General features: G+C 42.4%; 1 protein-coding gene and 1 long non-coding RNA gene across 9 annotated transcripts; both read left to right on the top strand.

Moving 5' to 3' along the window:
* Window positions 1-2,083: 2,083 nt before the first annotated feature.
* Window positions 2,084-16,911, top strand: ZNF131 (zinc finger protein 131). Of its 7 annotated transcripts, XM_018077285.2 has the most exons (9): window positions 2,084-3,455; window positions 4,264-4,399; window positions 4,984-5,122; window positions 5,819-5,920; window positions 6,932-7,076; window positions 8,858-9,221; window positions 9,324-9,546; window positions 13,271-13,401; window positions 15,241-16,911. In XM_018077285.2, exons 1-9 carry the CDS (start codon window positions 3,385-3,387, stop codon window positions 15,901-15,903), a joined length of 1,974 nt encoding a protein of 657 aa, XP_017932774.2. In that variant the 5' UTR covers window positions 2,084-3,384; the 3' UTR covers window positions 15,904-16,911. The 7 variants fall into 7 exon arrangements, with proteins under 7 accessions (XP_017932774.2, XP_017932773.2, XP_017932775.2 ...); XM_018077284.2 differs by having other exon boundaries at window positions 8,858-9,546; XM_018077286.2 differs by lacking the exon at window positions 4,264-4,399 and having other exon boundaries at window positions 2,084-2,595; window positions 8,858-9,546.
* Window positions 16,912-17,904: 993 nt separating this feature from the next.
* LOC108640523 lies at window positions 17,905-20,714 on the top strand. 2 transcript variants are annotated; one of them, XR_001921234.2, is made up of 2 exons: window positions 17,905-18,288; window positions 20,189-20,714. It is a non-coding gene; the product is annotated as an uncharacterized LOC108640523 (long non-coding RNA). The 2 variants fall into 2 exon arrangements; XR_001921233.3 differs by lacking the exon at window positions 17,905-18,288 and adding an exon at window positions 18,518-18,629.
* Window positions 20,715-23,636: the final 2,922 nt, after the last annotated feature.

The raw sequence follows: 23,636 nt of genomic DNA, 5'->3' as shown, positions 1-23,636 counted from the left end.
TTAGTGGAGGAAGAATACGGCAAAAGTAATGCTGTAGGTGTGGCGCCATGGAAAAGGGATAGAATACATAAACAAGTCCATTTGCAGGCATTAACGCAGGTGAGCTCACTATAACACAGAGCCACTGCATGTGCATGCTCTTCAGTTGTCAGCATTGACACAGAGGCTGTCAAAAGGGTGATCATTGTGTCTGTTCTGATAAGTTATGCTGGTTTATTTGGATGAATACATTTTCACCTGGTGACAGGCTGTGAAGCCTGGATGACCAGGGGTGCCCCCGAAGACTCTGGCCTAGAAGAGAACCCCGAGTTTCCCATCGCCAGCACTCAGGCAGGGTGGCAGAGGGCCTGGTGTGACACCCAGTGGCATGCACTTGCTGTCTCCTCCTAAGGTGCCTCAGCCAAATAACTCAGGAGCTCCGCTGGAGCTGCAAGGTGCTGCCTGGGCCTCTCCTTCCTCAGCTGGGGAGCCTTGGAGCTGGAGGGGCAAAGCTGGACACCACAGAGTGGAACAGAAGCCTTGCTGGGCAATATTTCGTTTGCATATTTTGACACCACTTCATGATACTCATTTTGAGCACCATTCAATCTATATTATAAAATAAGACAGCGTTATGGAACTGCATGGAAGAGTGGCTCTGTAGCAGAGGGCAGAGACATGGACTAAAGGGAATCTCACGGGTGTGAGTCCTGTCTGTTAGGGTGCACGTGGCCCCACCACCCCATACCTTCCAGAATGTTCTGGCATTCCACACTAAGGAAAGTGGTCACTCACATAAAACACTGCAATACAACTACAAAGTGTGTATGGAAGAGGAGACACAGGTGTTCCCTGTCAGCTAGAGGAACAAAGTTGAGCTACAGAATTGATCAAGGCACTGGAGCATCTCTGCTACAAGGAAAGGCAGAGGAAGCTGGGTCTGTTCAGCCTCGAGAAGAGACAACTGAGAGGAGACCTCAATCAATATATTGGCTACCAGTATCTGCAGGGGAGATGCCAAGAGGATGGAGCCAGGCCCTTCTCTCTGGTGCCAACCAATAGGACAAGAGGCAAAGGGCAGAAACTGAACTTCTTTACTGTGTGGTGACCCAGCACTGGAACAGGTTGCCCAGAAAGTTCCCACACTGGAGATATTCCAGAGCTGTCTGGACGCAATTCGGTGCAATGTGCTTTGAGATGGCGCTGTCAGAGTAAGGTACTTGGACCCGATAACACACTGCCCCGTTCTGCGTCCCTCATTCCACCCCCTTGCCCGCCCCACCCATGCCACAGTCACGGACTACAACTCCCGGCATGCCCCGGGCGCGCCGGGCCCGCCCCTGCCGGCGCCGCGCCCCTGTCGCGTGTAGGTGAGCGCGGGGCAGGCCGGGAATGCGAGTCGGGATTGGCCGGCGCGCGCCCCTTTCCAGCGTGCGGGCAGCAGGAAGCGGCGGCGGCGGAGCGGAAGCGGCGCGGCGAGGAGGCTGCTCCTGGTGAGTCCCTGGCGGAACCGTCTCGCCACCTGCGGCGCACCGCCGCGCCGGGCCGCGACCCGGCCAGGATTGAAAAGGGATCGATTTAATGCGCGCTTTGATGACGTAATAAGGACTAACGAGGCGGTGGCGCTGCGAGCGCCCGACTCGAGCGGCGCGGCGGTCGAGCTTCCCCCTGGGACTTCCCCGCGGGGCCCCGCGCCCGCGGCGCTCGCTCGCCCCGCCCGCCACGGCGTGCCCGCGCGGCCGTGGCGCGGCGCCAGGCCTTCCGCCTTCCGCCTGCTCCGGGCACTCGCGGCCGCTCATTGGCTCTCCGCGCGGGGCGGGCTAGGCCTGCGCCTCGCGATTGCGGGCTGCGCTGACTGCAGCGGCACCCGCCAATGGGGCCGCGGGGGCGCGGGCCGAACCCCGGGCGCCGGGAGCTGCGGGGGGGCGCAGGGGCGGTGACGCGGGCGGTGGGAGGGGCGCGGCCGGCCCGCAGTGCGGGAAGGGGGAGCGCGGGAACGGAATTGGAAACGGGAACGGGAATGGGAGCGGCGCCTGCCGGGGCGGTGGCTCTGGGCAAAAACGTGCGGCTCAGTGCACGAGAGATTCCTGCTGCTTCCCTGCACAGCCCGCAGGTCCCCCTTGCCCAAGATGGCGGTGGTTTGGGCAGCCCGCTCCCGCCCCGCCGAGCTGCCCTGTGGGACCCGTGCGCTGGAAAATGTCTGGTGCCTAAAATACAAGGAGTTCCCGTTGTAGTCCAGGAGGGTGGTAGTAATAAGATGTTTCCGTTGAGGTGGATTTATAAAAATCTCTAAATCGTATGCATGTGACGTGAAAGGAGTACAGGCTGGAAAAGTGGTCAGTAGTTGAACGAGTCTTCCAAGAAAATTGGGTGAACAACTGAAGTATTCAAGTCTCCATCCCTCATCTGTGAGCCCGCTCATAAGAGGGAACTTGGATCACTTCTGTCCATCTTCCTGAGCTGTTCTGTTTTCCCAGCTGTACCTTTCTTTTCTTTGTCCAGAACAGTCGTGCTCCTACTGAACATGTGCTGTTCTGCCTGGCTTTCTTCTGCAGTATGACCGAGTTTTTAACATGAGAGTACTCAAGGAATGCTGCAACTTCGTTGAGATACACAGTAAATTCACGGTTTTTACTAGTTCTGTGTAAATTTATGACAATGAACTAGCTAACATAAGTTGTATGTCTCCTTACTCGTGTTTCGTAAGAGTTCTGAAAAAAAAACTTTTTAAAATATCTTGTAAAATATAGAGTAATAATACTCTATTATTTTGAGGGTTTTTTGGGATATTCCTCTAAACAAACAATTTGAAACTAAATCGCATTTGGGTAGGTAGAAATCATGAGAGTTGGAGATCAAAATCTTGCTTGTTTTATGGAATTATGTTTTTAACTGCAAGTTATCTACCCTTTTATGATTGTGAAAAATGGGCAAAAAGAATTAAACAGTGAAGTAAGTGGCTGACAACTTCCCACATGAGACTTTATGTGAAATACCAGATGGTGGAGGAAAGCAGGAGCTGCTGGTTGTCTCAGACCCATCATTACAGATGAGATGCAGTCACTGCAGCAGCAGCATCCACTCCCTTCCACCTCACCTTCCCCTGTAGGCTGGTCTCTGCCTCCTTGAAGACCCTGACAGGTTTCTGTTGCAAAAAGTGGAATATGTAAAATTTTCTTAAGAAAGGATGTTCTTTGATGTTTGATCTTTGTAAACTTTCAAGCCTGATCAACGACAATGGAGATTTAATCCGTGAAACAGAGAGAAGCCAACAAGCTCTAAGTGATGTCCAGGCATTAGAAAAACACATTACCTGTTGGTAGAACTGCCTTGTTAAGGTTTAGGACTGGACACACTTCAATGATTTCAGACCTAGGGGGAGGTTAACAAAGTCTGGGGAGAAGAATGCCCACTTACAGTGGACACAAAGAATGGAGAATTTACAGGCCACAGGGACATTGGGAGGAACCCCCAAGGTGAGGAAGAAACTAATAAAACCAACTCAGCAACTGTGCTGAAATCTGCTCCAATTGGGTAGAAGGTAATTCTGCCAAGGAGTGATCATGACCACCAACCCAAGAAACCTAAGGACTCCAGAGAAAGACTGAGAATGTGGATTAATTAGCATGAGAAGCAAGAGAATCATTAACCAGTAGAAGACAAATACTAATTAACAAGAAAACCATGTAATTTGTAGCCACTGAACACTAATTCCTTTGTTTGCTAAAATGCATAGTAATATAGTGTATAGCAATGTAGTAAAATAGTAATATAAAATAGTAAAAAGTTTTGATAGTTGGTGTGCTTCATTTGTGGAATACCACCGGGAACCCAGGCTTGCATAACTCTGAAACAGATAACCAGTGTCTCTCTTGAATGCTTAATTATTGGCTTGTTGCACGCCGTGTAATGAATCCGATTTTTGTGGGCATTTCCCTGGTTGGCAACGCAGCAATAGCAGGTGGAGCTGGATTTCCCTAAGTGGTTGCTTGTTCTCTACTTATTTTGTTCTCTTGGCAAAATGACTTCTCTGTGGGCGGTTTTTCTTGAGATGCAAGAAAGAGTGTGTTTTGTGGTGAAAATAGGAGCTCCATAATTCTTCTTCTCTGCGGCATTCTAAGTGTAAGCCGTGTTAATATGGGAGTTGAAGATGAGTGTTGCTGCATAGATCTGAAGTAATTTTGCCTGGGGGTGATTTGTGAAATGCTTTCATTGAAGCACTTGGAAGCTCTCCTGAGGATCTTTTGCATAAGCAGGAGACTAACATCTGCATCTCATCCACAGGCACAGAGTTTTGCTAAACCTCTTTATGTTTGAGATCCTGGGCAACTGCTACACCTATCTATGCCATCAGATTACAAGCATATGTGTCTCTTTAGAAAGGCTAGCAAAGAATATTTCACCTTGCAGGGGAAGAAGTGTAAGTAGGAGGGATGAATAAGCTTGGGTGTGACAGCAAATGAAATCCCTGGCAACTCCAGTGTACTTAGAAGTTGAAAATTGCTGCTCGATTACATGGATGCTTGAAGGAAGTAAACATCTTGTGTTCACAAGGAGCAAAATGTGACTTTAATATGAAATTTTTAAGAACTGTTCTTCTACCAGGTGGAGTGGTGGGATGGTGAGAAGTAACTTTATAAAGATTCTGATATTATCCTGCTGTGGTGTTGAATAATTAGCCATGGAGATGTTGCATTCCTGCAGTATTTGCTTTGAGGATGGTGGATTCTTGCTGAAACTGTAGGATAAAGAAATACGCTTATCCACTTTGACTGTTTTTTCATGTGTCTAAATAAGACAATATTCTACATCAGTAACTGTGCCATTTCCTACCTGTCAGCTCATATCAGGTAAAAAACCTGTTACCAGAACAATTTGTTGTTTCTATTGGTTTTATAGTCCATGCGAAGTTCTAGTTAGTTTATGTCTGTATAAAGACCTGACTGTGCACAGTATTTACCAAGTGGCACAGAATTCTTACTCTCACACTGTACTTTTTTGCAGACCAGGTCTTTTGCCATGGAAGCTGAGGAAACGATGGAATGTATCCAGGAATTCCCTGAACACTATAAAGTTATTTTGGATAGACTGAATGAACAACGTGAGCAGGACCAGTTTACAGATATCACCCTGATTGTTGATGGTATGTATGGGCCTGGGAACCAGCTGGTATACAGGGAATTCTAAAGGCTGTGCTAGGATGCTGTTGGGTTTGTCACAGGTTTGTCAGACTGGGCTGCAAACAGGCTGGTTCTGCACTGTGTGCGAGTTACTTGCAAAGTTTCATTTAGCATCTCAGGGTCAACAGACTCCAGCAGTGATTAATAATTTTGCTTCTGCTTTTCCAAACAAAGGGCTAAGTATTTTCAGATAGAAGCCCTCTCTGAAACTGCTGTGCTATACTTAACGTGCTGTCTAAAGATTTCCAAAACATTATTAAAATATTTTTCTCTGACTTGAGCTGACTGTTTGCACACAGAGAACTTCTACAAATACTGTGTCTCAATAAAATCACACCTTGAAATAAGATTTACTTCTTGCTTCTCTGGTATTTGGTATCATAACTTAAATATCTGAAAAGAAAAACACTGGAGTGACTGAGTCCTCCATCTGGTTGAGTTACCTTTAGCAAGGTAAGCAATGTCACCAAGGTTCTGCAAGAGATGGGATAGGATAGCTGCAGTAGTATCCCATGTTTTATGGAGACACAGTGACTGTATGCTACTGGAATAGTGGAATAGTTGTTTAGACTGGCTAGTCTTTTTCTGCATCTACACTTATTTTGCAGTATGGAGGGAGTTATGTTACCCTAAACCGAAATTTTTGTCTCTCTTTGCAGGTCACCATTTCAAAGCTCATAAGGCTGTTCTTGCTGCCTGCAGCCAGTTCTTCCACAAATTCTTCCAAGATTTCACTCAAGAGCCTTTGGTGGAGATTGAAGGTAATCTGATTTGTACAATTAAAAACACTCAGAGTTGTGTGCTCAAGTTGGAAATTAATATAGCATCCTTGGTACAGGCCTACATACATAGAATCATAGAATGTTAAGGATTAGATAGGTCCTTGAAGATCATCTAGTCCCAACCTTGCTGTCATGGGCAGAGATACCTCCTGCTAGACCAAGCTGCTCAAGGCCTTATGCAGCCTGGCCTTGAACACTTAAAGATGATTGGTCATATAATTAGCTTTCTAGATCTTACCTCCTGAGTTGTTCTGAGACAGCTATCACCACTGGAAAAAAAACTTCCCCTGAAGAAAAATCAAAAAGAAAAAGAACACTCTTGAATTAAATTGTTGGAAGGGAAAATGTGAGATTATGTGGGTGCTTTTTTAATTTTTTTCCTTTCTTTCCCCGATACATGGCTAGTGGAGGTCAGGCAGATCCTGTATGTTTTTAGAACTTGCAGTGTGACAAAATCTTTTCCCTGAGAAGAGCCAGTCTGGTCAGATGAAAAAGGTTGACAGTGATGGCCAATGGCAGATGCCTTGGCTGGGATGCAAAAGCGTGATAGACATTGAGCAATACTTGTGTGGTAGGCAAGGAGCAAATTCCTGGAGCAGTATTTCACCCTCCGGTACCTTGCTGCTCAGAGACCTCTTGAAAGAGGGATAGTATTTTTGTGTTTAAATCTATATATTATTCAAACAGCTTTTTGTCCATCTCATCCTTCTTTTTATCTTTGTCTCAGCAAAACTCCACAGTGTTCACATGTTTCTGTAGCAGACTTTCTATTCCAACACAAGGGAGGTTGGAACTAGATGATATTTATGGTCTCCTCCAGCCCAAACCATTCAGTGGTTCTGTGGAGCCTTTTAAGAGTGTTATCTTTATGAAACTGGCAGGTACAGTACTGTGATCACAATGGTGTGCAGGCAAGTGTGCAAGATTCATCAGGTAGATGAGACTGAGGAATTGCTAAAAGAAACTGTTGTTTCTCTTTTCTGTATACAGGTGTAAGTAACATGGCATTTCGTCACCTAATTGAGTTCACCTACACAGCAAAACTAATGGTCCAAGGTGAGGAAGAAGCAAATGATGTTTGGAAAGCAGCTGAGTATCTACAGATGCTAGAAGCAATCAAAGCACTTGAAATTAGGTAAGCACATCAGCCTCTTTTTCTTCCCACCACTTAAAATATAGAGTCTTAAGCATCCTTTTGTAAGAGCTGGCTGCCAGTATTTTGCAGTGCTGTTCCTTATGCTGGAACCTCCTTAGCATCTGTAGCACCATAACTCTTCTACTATGGTGTACATGTCAGAAATATACAGGCTAAAAAAAGAATGTCACATTCTTTGGGCTGTAACTCAATGGCAAGTGACATGGCTCATAAATGTTGCCAAAGTTGTAGGGTTGTGTCTTTGTGGTAACTGATACCAGGTCTCTGTGCTGCCTGAAGGCCCACACCTGACTGACAACTGGCTGCACAGTGACATTGTGCCTCATGTAATCAGAACACATTAACAAGTTTGTGCTGATGTTTGTATTTCATGCAGCTTTCTGCTATTCTGAGAGAATAAGCAGTGATCTTAAAATTTCTTGCTTGCAAAACTAACCTGTCAAATTTCTTGAATGAATGTAACTGTTGTAGTCAGTTTTATCTGGGTTCAATATTTAATCAAATGTTGCTGTGGCAGCTTTTATCCTCTACCAGAAACTGTACTCCATTGCCAAGCTTGAGAAAAATGGGTGCCAGTCCCATCACGCTGTTTTTCATCCCCTTTCTTCCCTTTCACTTCCACGAAGTGCTCTCACGTTCTTATTCCTTCTGCATGCTACACTGCTGGTTTTTGGTGCATGATCCTAGAGCTCCTTGCAGTAATGTGCAATGTAACTATCATCTTGTAGACATCAGAAATCCAGGCTAGATGAAACTGAGTTTAGCTACTCTGTTTCCCTGTGTGTGACTAGAGTAAGGTGCAATTTGATAAGCTGTGTCCTGCATTACATCATTAGTCACATATCTCTGACATATGACTTGGAGATATTGGGCCAAGTCTTGTCTCCTATTACTAGAAAACGTGGAAATGATAGGGAGTACATTACGTGAAAGGATTCATCCTGCTGCAAAGGAGGGTAAAAGCATGGCTTACCCCAGTCAGTCTGTTTGAGGGGGAGGTACCCACTTGTTTTCAAAACTGATAATCAGTAACGAAACCTGCAGCACAGAAGTGCTGTGAATGACTTGACAGCATTGACCTGCTCAGTTCTGTCTATGTTTGAGATGACATGCAATCTCTGACATTTTGTAGGAAGGGGAGTTGAGCGTGTGTTACACAGGGAAAATAGCAACAGAACTGAGGGTTGTGTCCAAGCCCAGAAAATTAAACTAGCATACTCTTTCCACATCCTGCAGGCTTTTACCTCAGCTGTTAGCTGTGTGCTTTCCTGAAGTACAAGATGCTGTGATAACCACTGTGTGAAGTCACAGCTGTAGTGTTTTCTAACAAGCTCCTAGCACTGTGGGAAGCTGCACACACTCAGAGCTTAAGAATTGAAGAGCATAGGAGGGACTTGAACCTTATTTCTGAGTAGGCAGGCCAAAGTACTCTTTCTTTTGGGGGATTTTTCTTTCCAAGTACAGAACTTTACAATTTTTTTAGATAAGTCTGTGTCTTAGGTTAACCGGCCTTTCTTCTTGATAGGTGCTTTGTGTCATTTGAGCAGCACCTTAGCAGCTTTAACCATGCTATTTTACTACACTAAGGAGCGTAGATCAAGCACAAATTAGCTTCTGACATGCACACAGATTAAGCAGTCATTCACCACTCAACTTTGAGAAATGGCTAGAGAGTGTTGGATGCAGAAGCTGATTACTAGGCAGGAGTTCCTATGTCAGTGCTTATGGATCTTAACAATGTTTATGCAAATGATTTTCAGGAACAAAGAAAATTCATCACTCTTAGAATCAAATGAAGCACAAGGTAAAAATAAACCAAAAAAGAGGAAGATTGCTGAAACCTCTAATGTTATCACAGAAACACTGCCATCTGCAGAATCAGAGCCTGTTGAAATTGAGGTTGAGATTGGAGAAGGGACGATGAAAGTGGAAGACGACAGCATTGAAACACTTGAAGAAGTAGCTTCTGCAGAGCAATCCATAAAGTACATACAGACAACAGGTACATCAGATGAATCTGCTTTGGCTCTTTTGGCAGATATCACCAGCAAGTATCGTCAGGGAGAGAGAAAATGCCAGATCCAAGAAGAAGGTGATAATGCAACTGATCCCTCGTGCAAACAGGTAGAAGGTATTGAAATTGTGGAACTTCAGCTGTCACACATGAACAATTTATTCCACTGTGAGAAATGTAACCGTTCATTTAAATTGTTTTACCATTTTAAGGAACACATGAAAACACACTCTACTGAGAATTACAAGTGTGACATATGCAATAAAAGATACCTACGAGAGAGTGCTTTGAAACAGCACCTCACCTGTTACCACCTTGATGAAGGTGGTGTCAGCAAGAAGCAAAGACCTGGCAAGAAAATACATGTATGCCAGTACTGTGATAAGCAGTTTGACCACTTTGGACATTTTAAAGAGCACCTGCGGAAGCACACAGGTAAGAGCACTGCTACAGTCCGGAGCTTGTGGCCTTCGTTCTCACATTTTGGGGCTTTGCATGTTTTGGGGAAATAGAGAATATGCTGAAGAAAACACATGAGTCCTGAGTGATAGAAATACTTGGTTTCTAGTTACAGCTAAAATGCTGGTGTGTCTTTTTGTTTGGTTTTTTTTGTTGTTTTACATTGATGTAAACTTTTGAGGGTTGAGTTGATTAAAAATATGCACCTAAAACCAGAAGGCACTAATGAAGCTTCTCTGTCAAGTCTACTAAATCTTAAAGATTTTTTTCAAAATACCTTCTCAAGGCATATTCCTTTCTTCAAAAGTGCCAAACTAAGCTACTTTTATTTTCAAAATTTTCTGATAAAAGTTTCTGTTGAAATATGATCTGATCATGAGCTTCTTGGTGGAATACAGTCTAGAGCATTTCTTTATCTAATAGAACTTCTTAGCAAATGCCTATTAATGCATAAAATACCCTCAAAAAATTCTCTCTTGTGCCATCTTGTTTGGAAAGTTTTATCCTTGCTCTTGACACCTCATCTGTGATTTGAATTTTCTTTGTTAATTAAGCAAAACTACTAGGAACAGCAGAGCATTTCTAGTCACTCTAGTACACTTTTCGATTGTGAAATTTGCCTCTTTGAAATCTAGATAGCATTTTTGGAGTACAAAGTGACTTGTGCTCCTTATTTCTTCCTTATAGTATGGGACATTACTTCATCTCACTGAAAAGTCTACTGTCTGAACAGATACCAAGCATGACACAGATAACTCTGAATGTAATATATATGTGGTCTTGATCTTCCAGATGTTTTTGTTTAATATGTCAGTCATGAGTCATCAGAAAAAATTTAATGAAGGGTAGCAGCTCTATTTCTGTTTCAGCTTCTTACTGTTAAAGCCTTTTAATTAGAATGGCTTAATTTAATTAAAATGTATCTGTGTATGGGACTGCTGAGTATTGAATATATAGCAGTGTCCAATCTATTCCAATAACCTCTTAAAATTTCAGTTTATAAATAGTTTTTGGCAAATCCTTATCCCCTATGAAGCAGGGAGTGTTTCTCCATTATGAGCAATCCAAATACAAGCTACTTAACAAAAATCTCTTCAGAAAAAAGTTTGTGGCAGATAACAACATATTACATACTTTGGGTTAATCTGGTTTGCTCTTGCAAAAGAGTATTTTTGGTTCAAAGGAAGTTAGCATATCACAGAAGGTACAGAATACTTTATATATTGATCTAATAAGTATAACACGGAATCTAATTACTTCCAGTTTAGCATTTTCAAAAGCCTTAAGCTCAAAATCAAAACAGATATCACCATTTAACTCCTAAGGTCAGTGGAGAAACTCCCATTCAGTCACAGGCTTTCTGAATCCCAAATTCTGCATAGCACTGGTTGAATGCTAAAATGAAACTGAAAGGCCTGGGACAAAATGAACTAAAGTGTTTGATCCTATTGTTGATCAGTCACTATGCCAGAAATTACATGAAAATAGTAACTGCAGCAGAAATAGAATCATAGAAAGGCTTAGGTTGGAAGGGACCTTAAATATCATCTGGTTACACCCCTGGGACCATGGGTAGGGAACCTTCCACTACACCAGGTTGCTCAGAGCCCCATCCAACCTGGCCTTGAACACTTCCAGGGATGGGGCATCCACAGCTTCTCTGGGATGCCTCATTACCTTCTGAGTAAAGAATTTCTTCCTAGCATCTTATCTAAACCTGCCGTCTTTCAGGTGAAGGCCATTCCCCCTTTGTTGTATCACTCCATACCATTGTAAAAAGTCCCTCTCCAGCCTTCCTGTAGGCTCGCTTTAAATACTGGAAGGTGCTGTACTGTCTCTCTGAAGCCTTTTCTTCCCCAGTCTGAACAACCCCAATGCTCTCAGCCTGTCTTCATAGCATACTTTCCAGGAGGATCTGCTCTGTGATTTTGCTGGGAGCAGAGGTGAGACTGACTGGCTTGTACTTCCCTTTGTCTTCCTTATTTTTCCTTTTTAAAAGGGTTATGCTTCTGCTTTTCTGGTCAGTGGGAACTTGACCAGGCTGCCACACCTTTTCAAAATTTATGGATAGTGGCTTCCTCTACCAGCTCCCTCAGGACCTGCAGCTTTCTCTGTGTCCCGGGTAACCAGGTCTCCTATTTCCTTCTGGAGAGCACCCACATTTTTCCTAGTCTTTTTATCACCCCTGTATCTAGAGAAGCTTCTCTTGATGCCCTTGATGTCCCTGGTCAGGTTTAATTCAAGGAGGTCTTTAGCCTTCCTCCCTAACCTTATCTCTCTCTGTTCAGACAATCTCTCTGTATTCTTCCCAGGCTACCTGTCCTTGCTTCCACCACTCTAGGCTTCCTTTTTGTGTTTCAGTTTTTGCAGAAGCTCCTTGTTCATCCACACAGGTATCCCTCTGCTCTGTAGTACTGTAGTTAGTAGAGACCTTGAAGATCATCTAATTCCAACCTGATTAGTTGCTTGGTCAAAAATCCGTGATTTTTGACCTGCAAAACTGAAGGCAGTTCAGCATCCTCTGCATTACTTTTACAACAGTCTCCAAAAATGTAGCCTTTTGTAACCATTGAGGGCAATGTTCCTGTCATTTAAACATCTTTGTCTAGCTTTCAGGTGTTTTAAGTGAGAATTGTGGATTTCTTTTGAAAAGATAATTAGGAGCTTTTGAATATTTTTGAAGATGTGGGTTTATTGGCTTTCCACCTCAATATCCAGTAACTATTGCATTCCTGAAAATGCAGGCTTTTAAACTAACTCGGATAGATTCTTAGGTATTCACTGAAATGGCTCTTTTGGAGTTCATTGAGCAGTTTGTTTCGGTAGTGATGTTGTACCTCCCCAGGTTAATTATCAGACTTTCAGAAGAAACACACTCTTCCAGTTTTCTTGTAATTTAATTTGCTTGAATTTCAGAGTGTTTGTGCATGGTGGAATTAGTAAAGAGAGACCTTTTGTTCATTACTACTTGATAATAGTACACTGCTTTAGATGATAAAAAGATCGGTTTTCAGCCTCCTCTGTTGTCGTCCTTAGCTGGCTTCTGTGTTTGATACCATTGTTAAAAAGAAGTGGTCAAACTGAAAGGAATTTTGTCTTGCTTGTGCCCATTTATGTCCTTCTGTGCTTGCTTTTCACTGTATTTTAGGAGAGGGGGGGGGGGTTTGTTCGTTTTAACACTAATGGATCGTTATTTCATTATCATTCATCATGTGCCACCTTCTTTTTCTGGAGCTCAGTTTCAGCTCTCAAGCATAAACTGTTACTGTTGTTAAAAATAAAAGTTTACATTATTTAGATACTTCTTTAATGTGTCACTTTGTATATTTACTAATGTTGATATTTTGATTATAACAATTATCAGATGAAAAGTGAGAAAAAGCTGCTATTTCTTTAAGATACTTCATTGGAATAGTAATCTAATTTCCACTAAATTTATTATCACAAAAGCGAAATGTACCTTAAATGGTACTGGTAATTGTTACATTGGTTTTCTTCTAAATGAGAGTTATGACTCCACATTTGGTTTTTTGCCCTTTTACATGGCATATCCATCTCTTCTTCTCTAGAATAATCCAGCTGGCCACATCTTTACAGTGTATTTATCAACCTAGACAAGAGGAAGAAAGGGGAAGAAGAGAGACCTGACAGAAGACTGGGTGGTTTTATACATTTACAAATCCTGTGTTTGTTTTAACAGGTGAAAAACCATTTGAATGTCCAAACTGCCACGAACGTTTTGCTAGGAATAGCACACTCAAATGTCACCTGACAGCCTGTCAGTCTGGAGCTGGAGCCAAAAAGGGAAGAAAGAAGCTCTACGAATGTCAGGTGGGTAATGGAAGTAGCAGAGTCCCAGGCTAGATACCTTCCTCCTTTGAGGGAGTGGGGGAACTGAACAAGAAAGGCAAGGAGAGTGGCCTTATGTCTCCAAGAGCTACTTCAGTAAAATAAAGGTCACATTCAAACACAGTATGCAGGTAAATTCTTATGTCTAAGTAGCTCCATTTAAAATGTGGAATTACTGATGTGGAGCCTCATAATACTTATAATCAGAAAGATTCTTATGGGAAGGCTGCCTTTTACTGGTCTTTCTGCTTCCTTTTCAAGGTTCTCGATGCACTGACCTAGGCCTTTTCCACTTCTGACCACGCTTCACTAAAGTTCAAAATACAAAATAATATTTTATTTTTTATTTTACTATTATTCTCTTTTGTACCACACATACTGACTTTATCTGGAAAGTAATTCCAGCTTATGCTGGTGTTGCCTAAAGATCGGGAGCCAAAAAAACTCCACGCAAATTTAATAGAGATAAGATAACAGAGCGGGTCTTTAAGGAAGGCCCTCTGACCATGGGAGTACAGAAAAGATGCACGTGCACCGTGTCCAGTGGTTCTACAATTTTATAGTATTGTCCATCCAATCCCAGAACTATCTGCCCCCCAGTTCCTCCCCAAATCTGCCCCCAGCATGCCTCTCCAGAAATTGAGTCAGGGGTCCTGAGACTCCTTTCTTTCTCATCTTCCTCTTCTTCATGGCACATATTGTCTTTGGAGCTTCTCCAGTTTTCCAGACTATGATGGTATCTTGTTGTTCAGGCGTGGGATGCAAATATTCTTAAACAGAAGATGTTTTCTACAATTCTACCTTGAAAGGGGCCTAAACAAGCCTAAAGAATTTAGAAAATTTGATATGAAATGGGGAAATAGGGTTTAGTGAGTGTAAACTACTAAAGTGTGAGACACTCTACAATTATATTAAAAATCTATATTTACTACATAGCTACTTTAAAATCTACAAAAAGCTAAAAATCAAAAAAATTCAAATATGTCACTGGCAATCTGTAATGTCTTTTAAGCAAAATAAATGTTGTAGAGCTTGTTAGGGTACTTGGTCACTGTATGTAACTGTCATTTGAAAAGCTGTTCAGATAAATTTTAATTCACTTTTAAAAGCAATTCTGAAGAGCTAGAAAATAAAAGAGCTGAAGTTGGTTGTAGCATTTTTATTTGCTGTTTTGCTGCCCCACTGCTGTGACAATCTCACACCACCAGGTGGTGGGGGGAGTGCTCCCCCTGTCCAGGGACTGACAGCTGCTCTGGGGCTGCCCCAGGAGGCTCCAAGGGTGTGGGATATGACATCACCACACCTCCATGAAATTTGACCTGTCCCTTCCCTCCCACCCCCCCACACACTTGAGTTGGTCCAAGCCAATAATTAATACACTAATCCAGCATCTTACAATTGGTGACCCTTCGGTCTAATTACTTCATGTCATAGCTTTGTCTTTCTGTATTTCCTCATCCTCTCCCAGATGTTGTGACTGTGGCTTAGTACCTCTTCAGCCTGAAAAAGTTGCAGCAGGTCTTGGATAAATTTTACTTTAATTTTTCACTTTTTTTCTTCAAATGCTTTACTGACTGACAAATTTTGTCAGTGTCCTATGCAGGCACAACTCAAAGTAGCTCACTGTTCTTAAAAAATTAATAAATAAATACCAAGTCTTCTGTTTGTCTGAAGCTTGCTTCTCAGCTTTTACATCTAATGTCTGTTTTTTGAATCCAAGTAGCAAGAAGCCACACTATGTGAAGCTATGATCTCAGAGAGGCACCATACTTTGTAATATTTCTGTTGGCACTGTTTAACATACTGTATCTTTTGTTTCAGGTTTGTAACAGCGTTTTTAACAGCTGGGATCAGTTCAAAGATCACTTGGTAATACACACTGGTGACAAACCCAACCACTGTACCTTGTGTGATTTGTGGTTTATGCAAGGCAGTGAGCTGAGAAGGCATCTCAAAGACATGCACAATATTTCAGAACTACTGGTGACAGAAGAGGTTCTTCCAGTGGAAGCTATGGAAGCTGAACCAGTAACATCAATGACAATAATAGAGCAAGTTGAGCAAGTCCATGTCCTACCAGTAATTCAGGTACAGGTGGATCCTGCACAGGTAACTGTGGAACAGATGCACCAGGATCTCATACAGGACAATCAGGTGAAAGGCACACAGATGGAGGAACTGCAGGAACAGGTGCAAATTAGTTACTTGGAAGTTGAACACATTCAGACTGAACAAGGTGCTGAAGTTCATGTGGAGCAGTTACATGTTGAGCATGTAAATCAAATACAGATGGAAGAGGTACAGGCAGAACTTATAGATGGAACACACCTTGAACAAGTAGAATATCAAAGTGTTGATCAAGGAGAAGCAGAAGAAAAGGAACCTAATCAAATAGATGATGCGGATAAGGAACATCATGAACAAGCTGAAGACTTAAAAACACAACAATTAGTGGACATGCAGAATGAAAACATGGATGACTAAGACAAATAATGACACTGCAGGTTTAGGAATGAAATACCAAATTATTTTTGTTAACTTTTACATTGGTTTTTGAACTGTCAGTGGTCACCTTTCCAATACGCTGTCCATAGGAAGCTGGACCAGTGGACCAAAATTAGCTTTATTCATGTACAATTAAACTTCTCTCATATGTGAAAAATAACTTTCCCATTCATGTAATGCCATGGAACAGAAGCTACCGCAGACATGGACACCTTTGTGAGGTTTTTAGCAATTAATAGCTTGTATCATTGTTACACCATTCCTGGGTATATGTAAGAGTAATTTCACCTCTTTTCCTCTTGCAGTAGAAGCAAACTCTTGTATAGTATTGCAGGGTGTCTGTGGCAGAAGAATCACTAAAATCTGAGGGTTTCTATTGTAAGTGGCAATTACATACCTGTGAATTTTCAGATCTTTCAGGCTGGGCTAAAATTAGCATTGTTGCTGGAGGTGTCTGAGCACAGAAATCCCGTGCCTTTTCAGCACTGACTAGTTAAACTTCCCAAAAGTTTCTAGAGTTTTTGAGAATTTAGTTCTGTAAAAGGCAATGTAGGTAATGTTATAGTGCTTTATATTTTTGCTTAAAATTGTCAGCTACTGGTTTTGTTTTTGCATTAAATTTAGAGGTGGGGGGCTGAGGGAGGGAACAGATTCCACATGGAGGCAGCAGGACACTCTAAAAGGGACACTTAAAAATAGAAAAAACTTGGTAGAGTCTGTGGCAAAGACAAATCGGATAAAAGCTACTAGCAGACTCTTCTTTTATAAGTAATCATTTTTGAAAATGAATATGTTTAAACATATAGAGATTTTTCTATATGGTATCAGGTTCTTGGTTTTTTTGAATAGAAATTCTGACACTTGACACAAAGATATGCTAAACATAAAAGTAAAAGCCATAGGTATGAGTGGTAAACTGTGGATTGAAAAATAGAAATGTAAATAGTTTAATCAATATTAGACAATAAAACAATACCAACCATTAAATGTTGCATTACTTGTTTTATCCATTAGGAACAACTGAGTGGCAATTACAGTGCCAGCTTCCACTGTTAAGAATCAATCACATTTTTAATATGATTATTATCTCTTTACTGTGAAGTTAGATTCGTTTAGAAAATACTTGTCTATCTCTATGCTCAAGGATACTATGAACTACTAATTCTTAATTACTGCTGGAGGTTAGAGGTGCTCCACATTTCTGAAAAACTATTTTCAAAGCCTTAAATGGAGGAATTTTTGCAAGGACATTCCTAATGCTCTTGGTAATCTTGTAGGTCTTAGCTAAAATCAGGCTTTTGTATTCCATGTTCAAATGCAGAACTATTTCCTGGGATTTGTGCATTTATTTAGTCTCATTCAAGAGTATGTTTCATTGTAGCTTTTGAGAAACTGTTGCAAAACAAACATGGATCTCAATTAAACTTTCAAGCAATTTGATTAATGTAACTTGCATTCTTTTTTTTATTATGTTTTGTGTTTTCTGGATGCAAGTAATTTGTGATGAGATTCTGTGCAGAGGGAAGAACATGGCCCAGTGTTAATCATGAAAATAAAATCAGTTATTATATTTATACCTGGCTTCTGATAAGCAGCTTGTCTTTTGATAACATGGAGGGGACAGGCCTCCTTGCTTAGCTGCATAACGCTGAAATTGTGGGGGTATTTGTGCATAGAGACAAAGTCAGTCTCTGTGGAATTAAAGGAAGGATCCGTGTGCCTGACCAGTGAAACCTACTTTTAGGTAATTAAAGTCCAATGTCAACTGAACAGTTTCTGGGTATTGGTAACAAGGCCAGTGGTTTGGTAAGCACAGTTGGGCCATTTCTTCATTCAGTTTGATCTCCCCTTTCCAATAACAGTTCATGAATTTGGTAGGAGAGAAACAAATAACACCCAAACCAGTGGTGTTGGGCCCACTGGTAACCCGTCTAGATTCCCTCTGAGCCTGGGTGGGAGCATGATGGGATTATGACTCGTCCCCTCCTCCCCCGAAGGGACAGGGACAAAGACTCTCCTCAAGTGGTAGCTCTGCTAGAGAGCCTTCCCCCCCTTCCCTGTAATTCCCTTCCCATATGACTGAAGCCCAAAATGCTCCCATCCGTGAAGTCCTTTGTGCCTCCTTGCTGCAACACCTGATCCTGAAGGAGGGAAGGTTGATGGGGGAGTGGAAGGTCTGGAAAAGCCACCTTGCCATCCTCTCTCAGCCCCCAATGTCTGTATAGGCACGCAGACCTCTCTAAGCTCCGTATTCCCTATGCACTGTTGGAAGAGTTCTTCCCCCTAAACACGCACGCACTGCAGGTCCCCGGAGCCCTGCGCGACGCGTGTCCTGGGAGTTGTACCTTGGAACTACGCCAGTCTGTAAGTTAAAACTCCTGAAGCCGGGAAGGGGGAGCAGCTGTAGCTCCTGGGATGCGTGTGGGGGGGGCCGGGACGGCCTGGAGGTGCCAGTGGGGAGGGGGGCTGGTCGACGCTGCCCGGGTCCGGAGCTGTCCGAGGTTTGGAGGCTCCCGGGTGCCGGGGGTCTCTCCGAGGCAGCGAGGGGAGCGTGTGTCAGCGCAATGGCGGCTGGGGCAGGAAATGGGCGCGCGCGGGGACTGCTGCTCCCGGGATCGGGATCGGGATCCCGGGAAGGGAAGGGCCGGACCGGCGGGGCCCTGCGGAGCCGGGGATGGAGGTGGAGGGAGGCAGCTGGCCCTCAGGTACCCGCGCTTCCCTCGCCAGGGAGCCCAGCCAGCCTGGGCACCGGGGATCGCGGGCTGCGTGCAGGCGAAAGAACCACCCCCTCGAGCATCTGCTAAAATGCCGCTGAGGGAGTTATTACTGATAATTTCAGTAATAGCAGGTCGCTGCTGTTCTGGTTTGTGAGTTGGATTGCCTAGAGGAAGTATCCTGGCGAAAAGGAATGATGGAGACATTCCAAGACCACCTGGACGCGAACCCGTGTTATTCCAGGTTAACCCGTGTTATTCCAGGTTACCCCGCCTTGGCAGGGGCGTTGGACTGGATGGTCTCCAGCGGTCCCTTTCAACCCTAACGATTCCGTGGTTCTGGCATTTCCCGGTGGGCTTATTGGTGCATTTTCCTAACGCTGAGGCTTTTTCAAAACCCTCGGAGCAACATGAGGCTATACCTCATAACGGGTTCCATTTGTTATTTAAATGCAGATTCTTTGAGAGAAAAATGTGTCTTACCTGACACCCTCTCACATTTAGAATTAATGGGAGCCTGAGGCAAAAATATTTTCATTCGAAGAAATCCCATCCTGTGCTTGACCATGGAAGGAGCAGAGACACACTACTAAGTTTTCTGGTTGGGTTGTTATTCCTTAGATAGTGTAATATTTCCATATAGCTCCAAAGCGTCAGGCACAGTCACTTCCCTAACAGCAGGTATCAGAAGAATGCTCCTTTAAGGATGTAGTCTGGCATTTCAGTTGATTCACACCAATAGATTTGTTGATATTATGGGTACACACATGTTCCAGCATGTTTAAATGGTCCCAGTTCAGGAAGAAAACTGAAAACTGATGCTTGTTTTCAGAGAGAGAAGAGTGTTTGTTTATATGTATATAAAAAAAATCCACCTGAATTTAAGATGTATAAGTCTATCCAAAAGGGTCCTAAATTATATATATGATATTTTTTCTTGCACTATGTATTTACTTTTTAAATATTTTCTCAGATCTATACCAGTTCCAGGAGCTGAGCAATCTCATGACTGTAAATGAGCAAATAATTTGATTGAGTTTATTTTTCCTGTCCACTTAAATATTACCATCCATCTTCTAGTGCCTTTACTTCAACTGAGACTTCTTTTCTAAATAGTATCTTATCTCACAACGAGACTCGAGGACTTCATAGATAGATAGATAGATAGATAGATAGTTAGTAGGTCTGTTTTGGAACTACAAAATAGAGATGCCTGAATATGCTGATATTCCTCTACTTAACAATTGCTTGTTTGGAATATTTCCAAGTTGTTTTTTTTACATCGCACCTTCTGGGGTATTTTAAAAAATATTGTCCATTTGTGGAGTCCGTAGATTTATCAGATGAAAACAGTGATTTTGTAAACTAAGACAGGATTTGCACTATTGCAAATGCAAATAATTCATTATAATGCATTCTGATCTTACTAGGCAATTTCGAAGGCAATTAAGTGGCACTGGAAAATATTTGGTTGTTCATACTGCCTCCACATTGCAATAAACTGATCTATTAGCCCTTTGCTAAAAAGGATTTTTCTTTGGTTCCTGTAGGTTGAACTTCATAGCAGGATTTTCTGGATTTCACCTCTGAGGAAATGAGATGCTCCATGGAGTGGAGCCACTGCAAGTTCCTGTTCCACGAGATACACAGCACTGCAAGCAGACACAGCATCGTGGCAGCTGTAGAGCTTTGCTTGGGGAAGCACATGTAACTGAGGTGGTTGTAAGATACGTGTCCAAAAGGTGCTCTTAGAAGGATTAACTGCTTACAGCTGCGAATACCACACAACTTTTTCATGGCCAGTTGTAGCCTCCAGTGTTATTCCGAAGCCCTGGAAGTGGGACGTGTTTGCTTCTTTTCCTGATTTTTACTGTGAGGTGGGAAATAAATTTCAACCTTTGAAATTCCTGGCTAACTCTAGAAAAATCTCCAGCATGGCTCTTCCTTGTGTTTGGAAAGAAAGTAGTCCTTCATGCATAGACATCTCTCTTTTGGGACACTTGGCAAATATTATTTAGCTCAGCCTCCAAGTCTTCCTGTAAAGTACATAAATGGCTTTTATTTTCCCCTTTTTAATTTTCTGTACTTTTTTATGGTTACACAGACTAAATAATTCTGCAAGCAGGCAGTAATGGAACTGGAAACACTGTCCCGCTTTCTGACTTTCTCTCCCGAGGCATAAAACCAAAGACTCTTCTTATTGCAAGGAAAACGAGTTAGGAAAAAAGATAGCTCCAAAATAGAAATCTTGCTTGAAATATGAGACTATGCCTAATGTGGGAAGTATAGGGATAATACTGACTTTGTTATGCTTATAAAATAAATGCAAATTTGCACACTCAGAACCACGAAAAATTACTTGGAAAACACTAATATTTTCTCAGAAATTATACATTTCCAACAGCTTCCAAGGATTTTCATTACTTTCAGCATTCATTCATACGTTGAGCCTCTCTTCTGGTTGTGAATTGGTATTTTAAGATGCAGAGAGGGTTAGAGATTATACCACTCTCAATATCTGCAATGAAATAATTGTAAGTATGTCTGTGCTAGTGATAAATCTTCTTAGTGCTGCATGGAGACAGATCTGCTCGTAGAAGATTATTGGGATACATTTTCTGCTGGTTGTCATGACAATCACAAATCCATGCAGCTGCACAGCAGTGTATTAATCTGTGCGTGCAGTTTAATCCCGTTTCCAAATTAGATCATCAATACTGAACAGATAGATAACAGCTGGTTTAAATGCTGTCTGTTCACTTCTCTGAAAATAGCACCCGGAGTCCAGCCAGTACGCCTCCAGTTTTCTAGGAAAGACATGGTATTAAGCCATGGAGCAATTTGCTGCTGTAATAGCCGTGTACAACTTGGCTCAGTGTCCCACGTCCCGTATTCTTCAGGTGTTAATAATTAATGCAATTTTTCTCAGTCTGAATTATGATGTCATTTTTGTTTTAGAAATGATATCAGAAGTTTAAGGACTCGATAGTCCCTCATTAAGAGAACCTAGTTATTACACTGTGTAGCAATGCATGCTGATGCTGTCATGACCTTTAAAGCTCTTGTTGCAAATTAAGGAGGTATTTAATCTGAAAGGAAGTTAAGAAACACGAGTATTCCCTGCAAGGCAGTTAGGGTGTGCTTGAAAACTCATCTGGCATTGAACAATTCAAGACAACTACTCCTGGTGTGTCTTGAACCTTCTTTAATTATTTTATAATTAGTGTATTTTATTATTTTGCAATTATTATTTCAATATTATTTCCGTTATTATTTGCAATTATTACTTCCATAGCTTTTCGTGTAGTTTGCTTAAATGTACTTGTGAACTTCAGTGTTTGTAAAAGGTTTCATGAAGTCAAGGTAATCAGGCTCAGTTCACGTGGCCTCTTCTAGGGGCTGTTTGTGTAAAATGTCAGCCCTGTCCTGCACACCAGGCCCATAGATAATGCAGTTTTCCTTAGAGCACACTTGAAAGAATCAGCTTTCCTTAGTCCTGCAGGAGTTGATTGCACTGGCAGTTGTCTTCTCTGCCCTGCCAGGCCACCATGAATTAATTGTGGGCTGAGAGGGGCAGCATGAAAGTACGCTAATAATTATAGAAGGATAATCTACCAGTGCTTCTCGGTTTTGGTTTCATTTTTATGCATGACAGAGCAGTGTAAGTTTGGGTTTTTTTCCATTGGTTACGGATTCCATAGAATCCTCATTTGGTTTTGCAGAACTCAAGCTGAAGAGTCTCTTTCAATAAATAATAAATAAAGTTCCACTTCTCTGGCCAAGCATGGCATTATTGCACTGAAGGAGAGCTGGTCACTTACCAGCTTCAGTAAATATAACATTTAAGATGAGTAATCAGTGTTTAATTTCCAGTGGCACATTTTCATTGGCATTTAAAGGGAAGTCTTTCTTTACTTACTCTCAGCAGTGCACAAGGCTGTTTGAGCTATCAAGCAGCATGCCAGAGGTGCATAGGGATTTCAGTTTTCCAGGGATGTTTAGCCAGGGATGTTAGCTTTTCAGAAATAATACTAATGCAAAGTGTCAGCTTCCACAGCATATCGATGACAAATTTTTATTTTAATTTGAAGTGTAATCAGCTCCATTTGGCCAAGATTTCTCTTGACAGCAGTTCAGTTGCAATTAAGATTGACAACTTTTTTCATAAGTAATGAAGATTTGTAAAGATTTTATTTCAGTACCTTCTTGCTTATTCTTCCTTAGGGTTTTGCTTTGGGGTTTTTTAATCCCTTGTGCTTTTTTCTGTCCCAAACCCCTTTTGGTTTCTTGATATCGCTTGAAACAGCTGATATCTTGCTAAGTAGAGAAAAATAAGATGCAGGTTTCCCTTCAGAATCAAAGCATAGGAGCATCAGTAAGAGCTGGGTTTGGCCTTTTTCCCAGATGCGGATTATATCATCCTCTGTGCTGGTCTCTGATGACCCTGGATTCAATGACAGCCTGTATTAGGGAGGGTTCGAAACATACTGAAACTTGAAACCATGACACCATTAGAAGCTTAACAAAAACCAGTATTTATTACCAAGAGGTGGCAAACAAAACGAACAAACCCAAAAGGGAGGAAGGAGGAGAGAAATAAGCCCCCAGCACGACCTCCCCAGTTACCCAGCTCTTGCCCATTAAGTTACCTTACCGACCTAGCATGCCTATAGTTACCCATAGCAGAAGCTGCATCCTTGGAGAGTCAGTAAGTTCACAAAACTGGCAGGCGTCCCCGCCAAAGGCAACGTTGTCCTTGGTGTGAAGTTAGCTCCCCCCAAGAAAGCACTATCTGCTTTTTATACAATTAACTGAGTGAACACAACCTCCCAGGTGTGGCCAGCACTGCCCAGCCCGAGGCCCTCAGTCCCACCTCCCGGTTATGTCAGTGCATCTCTTCTGTGCACTCATGGCATTCCCTGCACCTGCGTACTGTACTCTGGGGGGTCTTTTCCAAATGAGTCTGGGGGCATCCTTCATCCTCCTCCTAAATCTCTC

This window comes from Manacus vitellinus, unplaced genomic scaffold (assembly GCF_001715985.3).
Source record: "Manacus vitellinus isolate BGI_N305 unplaced genomic scaffold, ASM171598v3 scaffold_36_pilon, whole genome shotgun sequence".
Classification (NCBI taxonomy): Eukaryota; Metazoa; Chordata; class Aves; order Passeriformes; family Pipridae; genus Manacus; species Manacus vitellinus.
This window is presented reverse-complemented; position numbering and strand designations above follow the sequence as displayed.

Excerpts from the sequence above, each read along its gene's own strand:
- ZNF131 (XM_018077284.2), top strand. The coding sequence starts at position 3,385 with ATGCCCACTTACAGTGGACACAAAGAATGGAGAATTTACAGGCCACAG. Across the intron at positions 9,547-13,270 it reads GCACCTGCGGAAGCACACAG|GTGAAAAACCATTTGAATGT; the intron begins GTAAGAGCACTG and ends TTGTTTTAACAG. Across the intron at positions 13,402-15,240 it reads AGAAGCTCTACGAATGTCAG|GTTTGTAACAGCGTTTTTAA; the intron begins GTGGGTAATGGA and ends CTTTTGTTTCAG.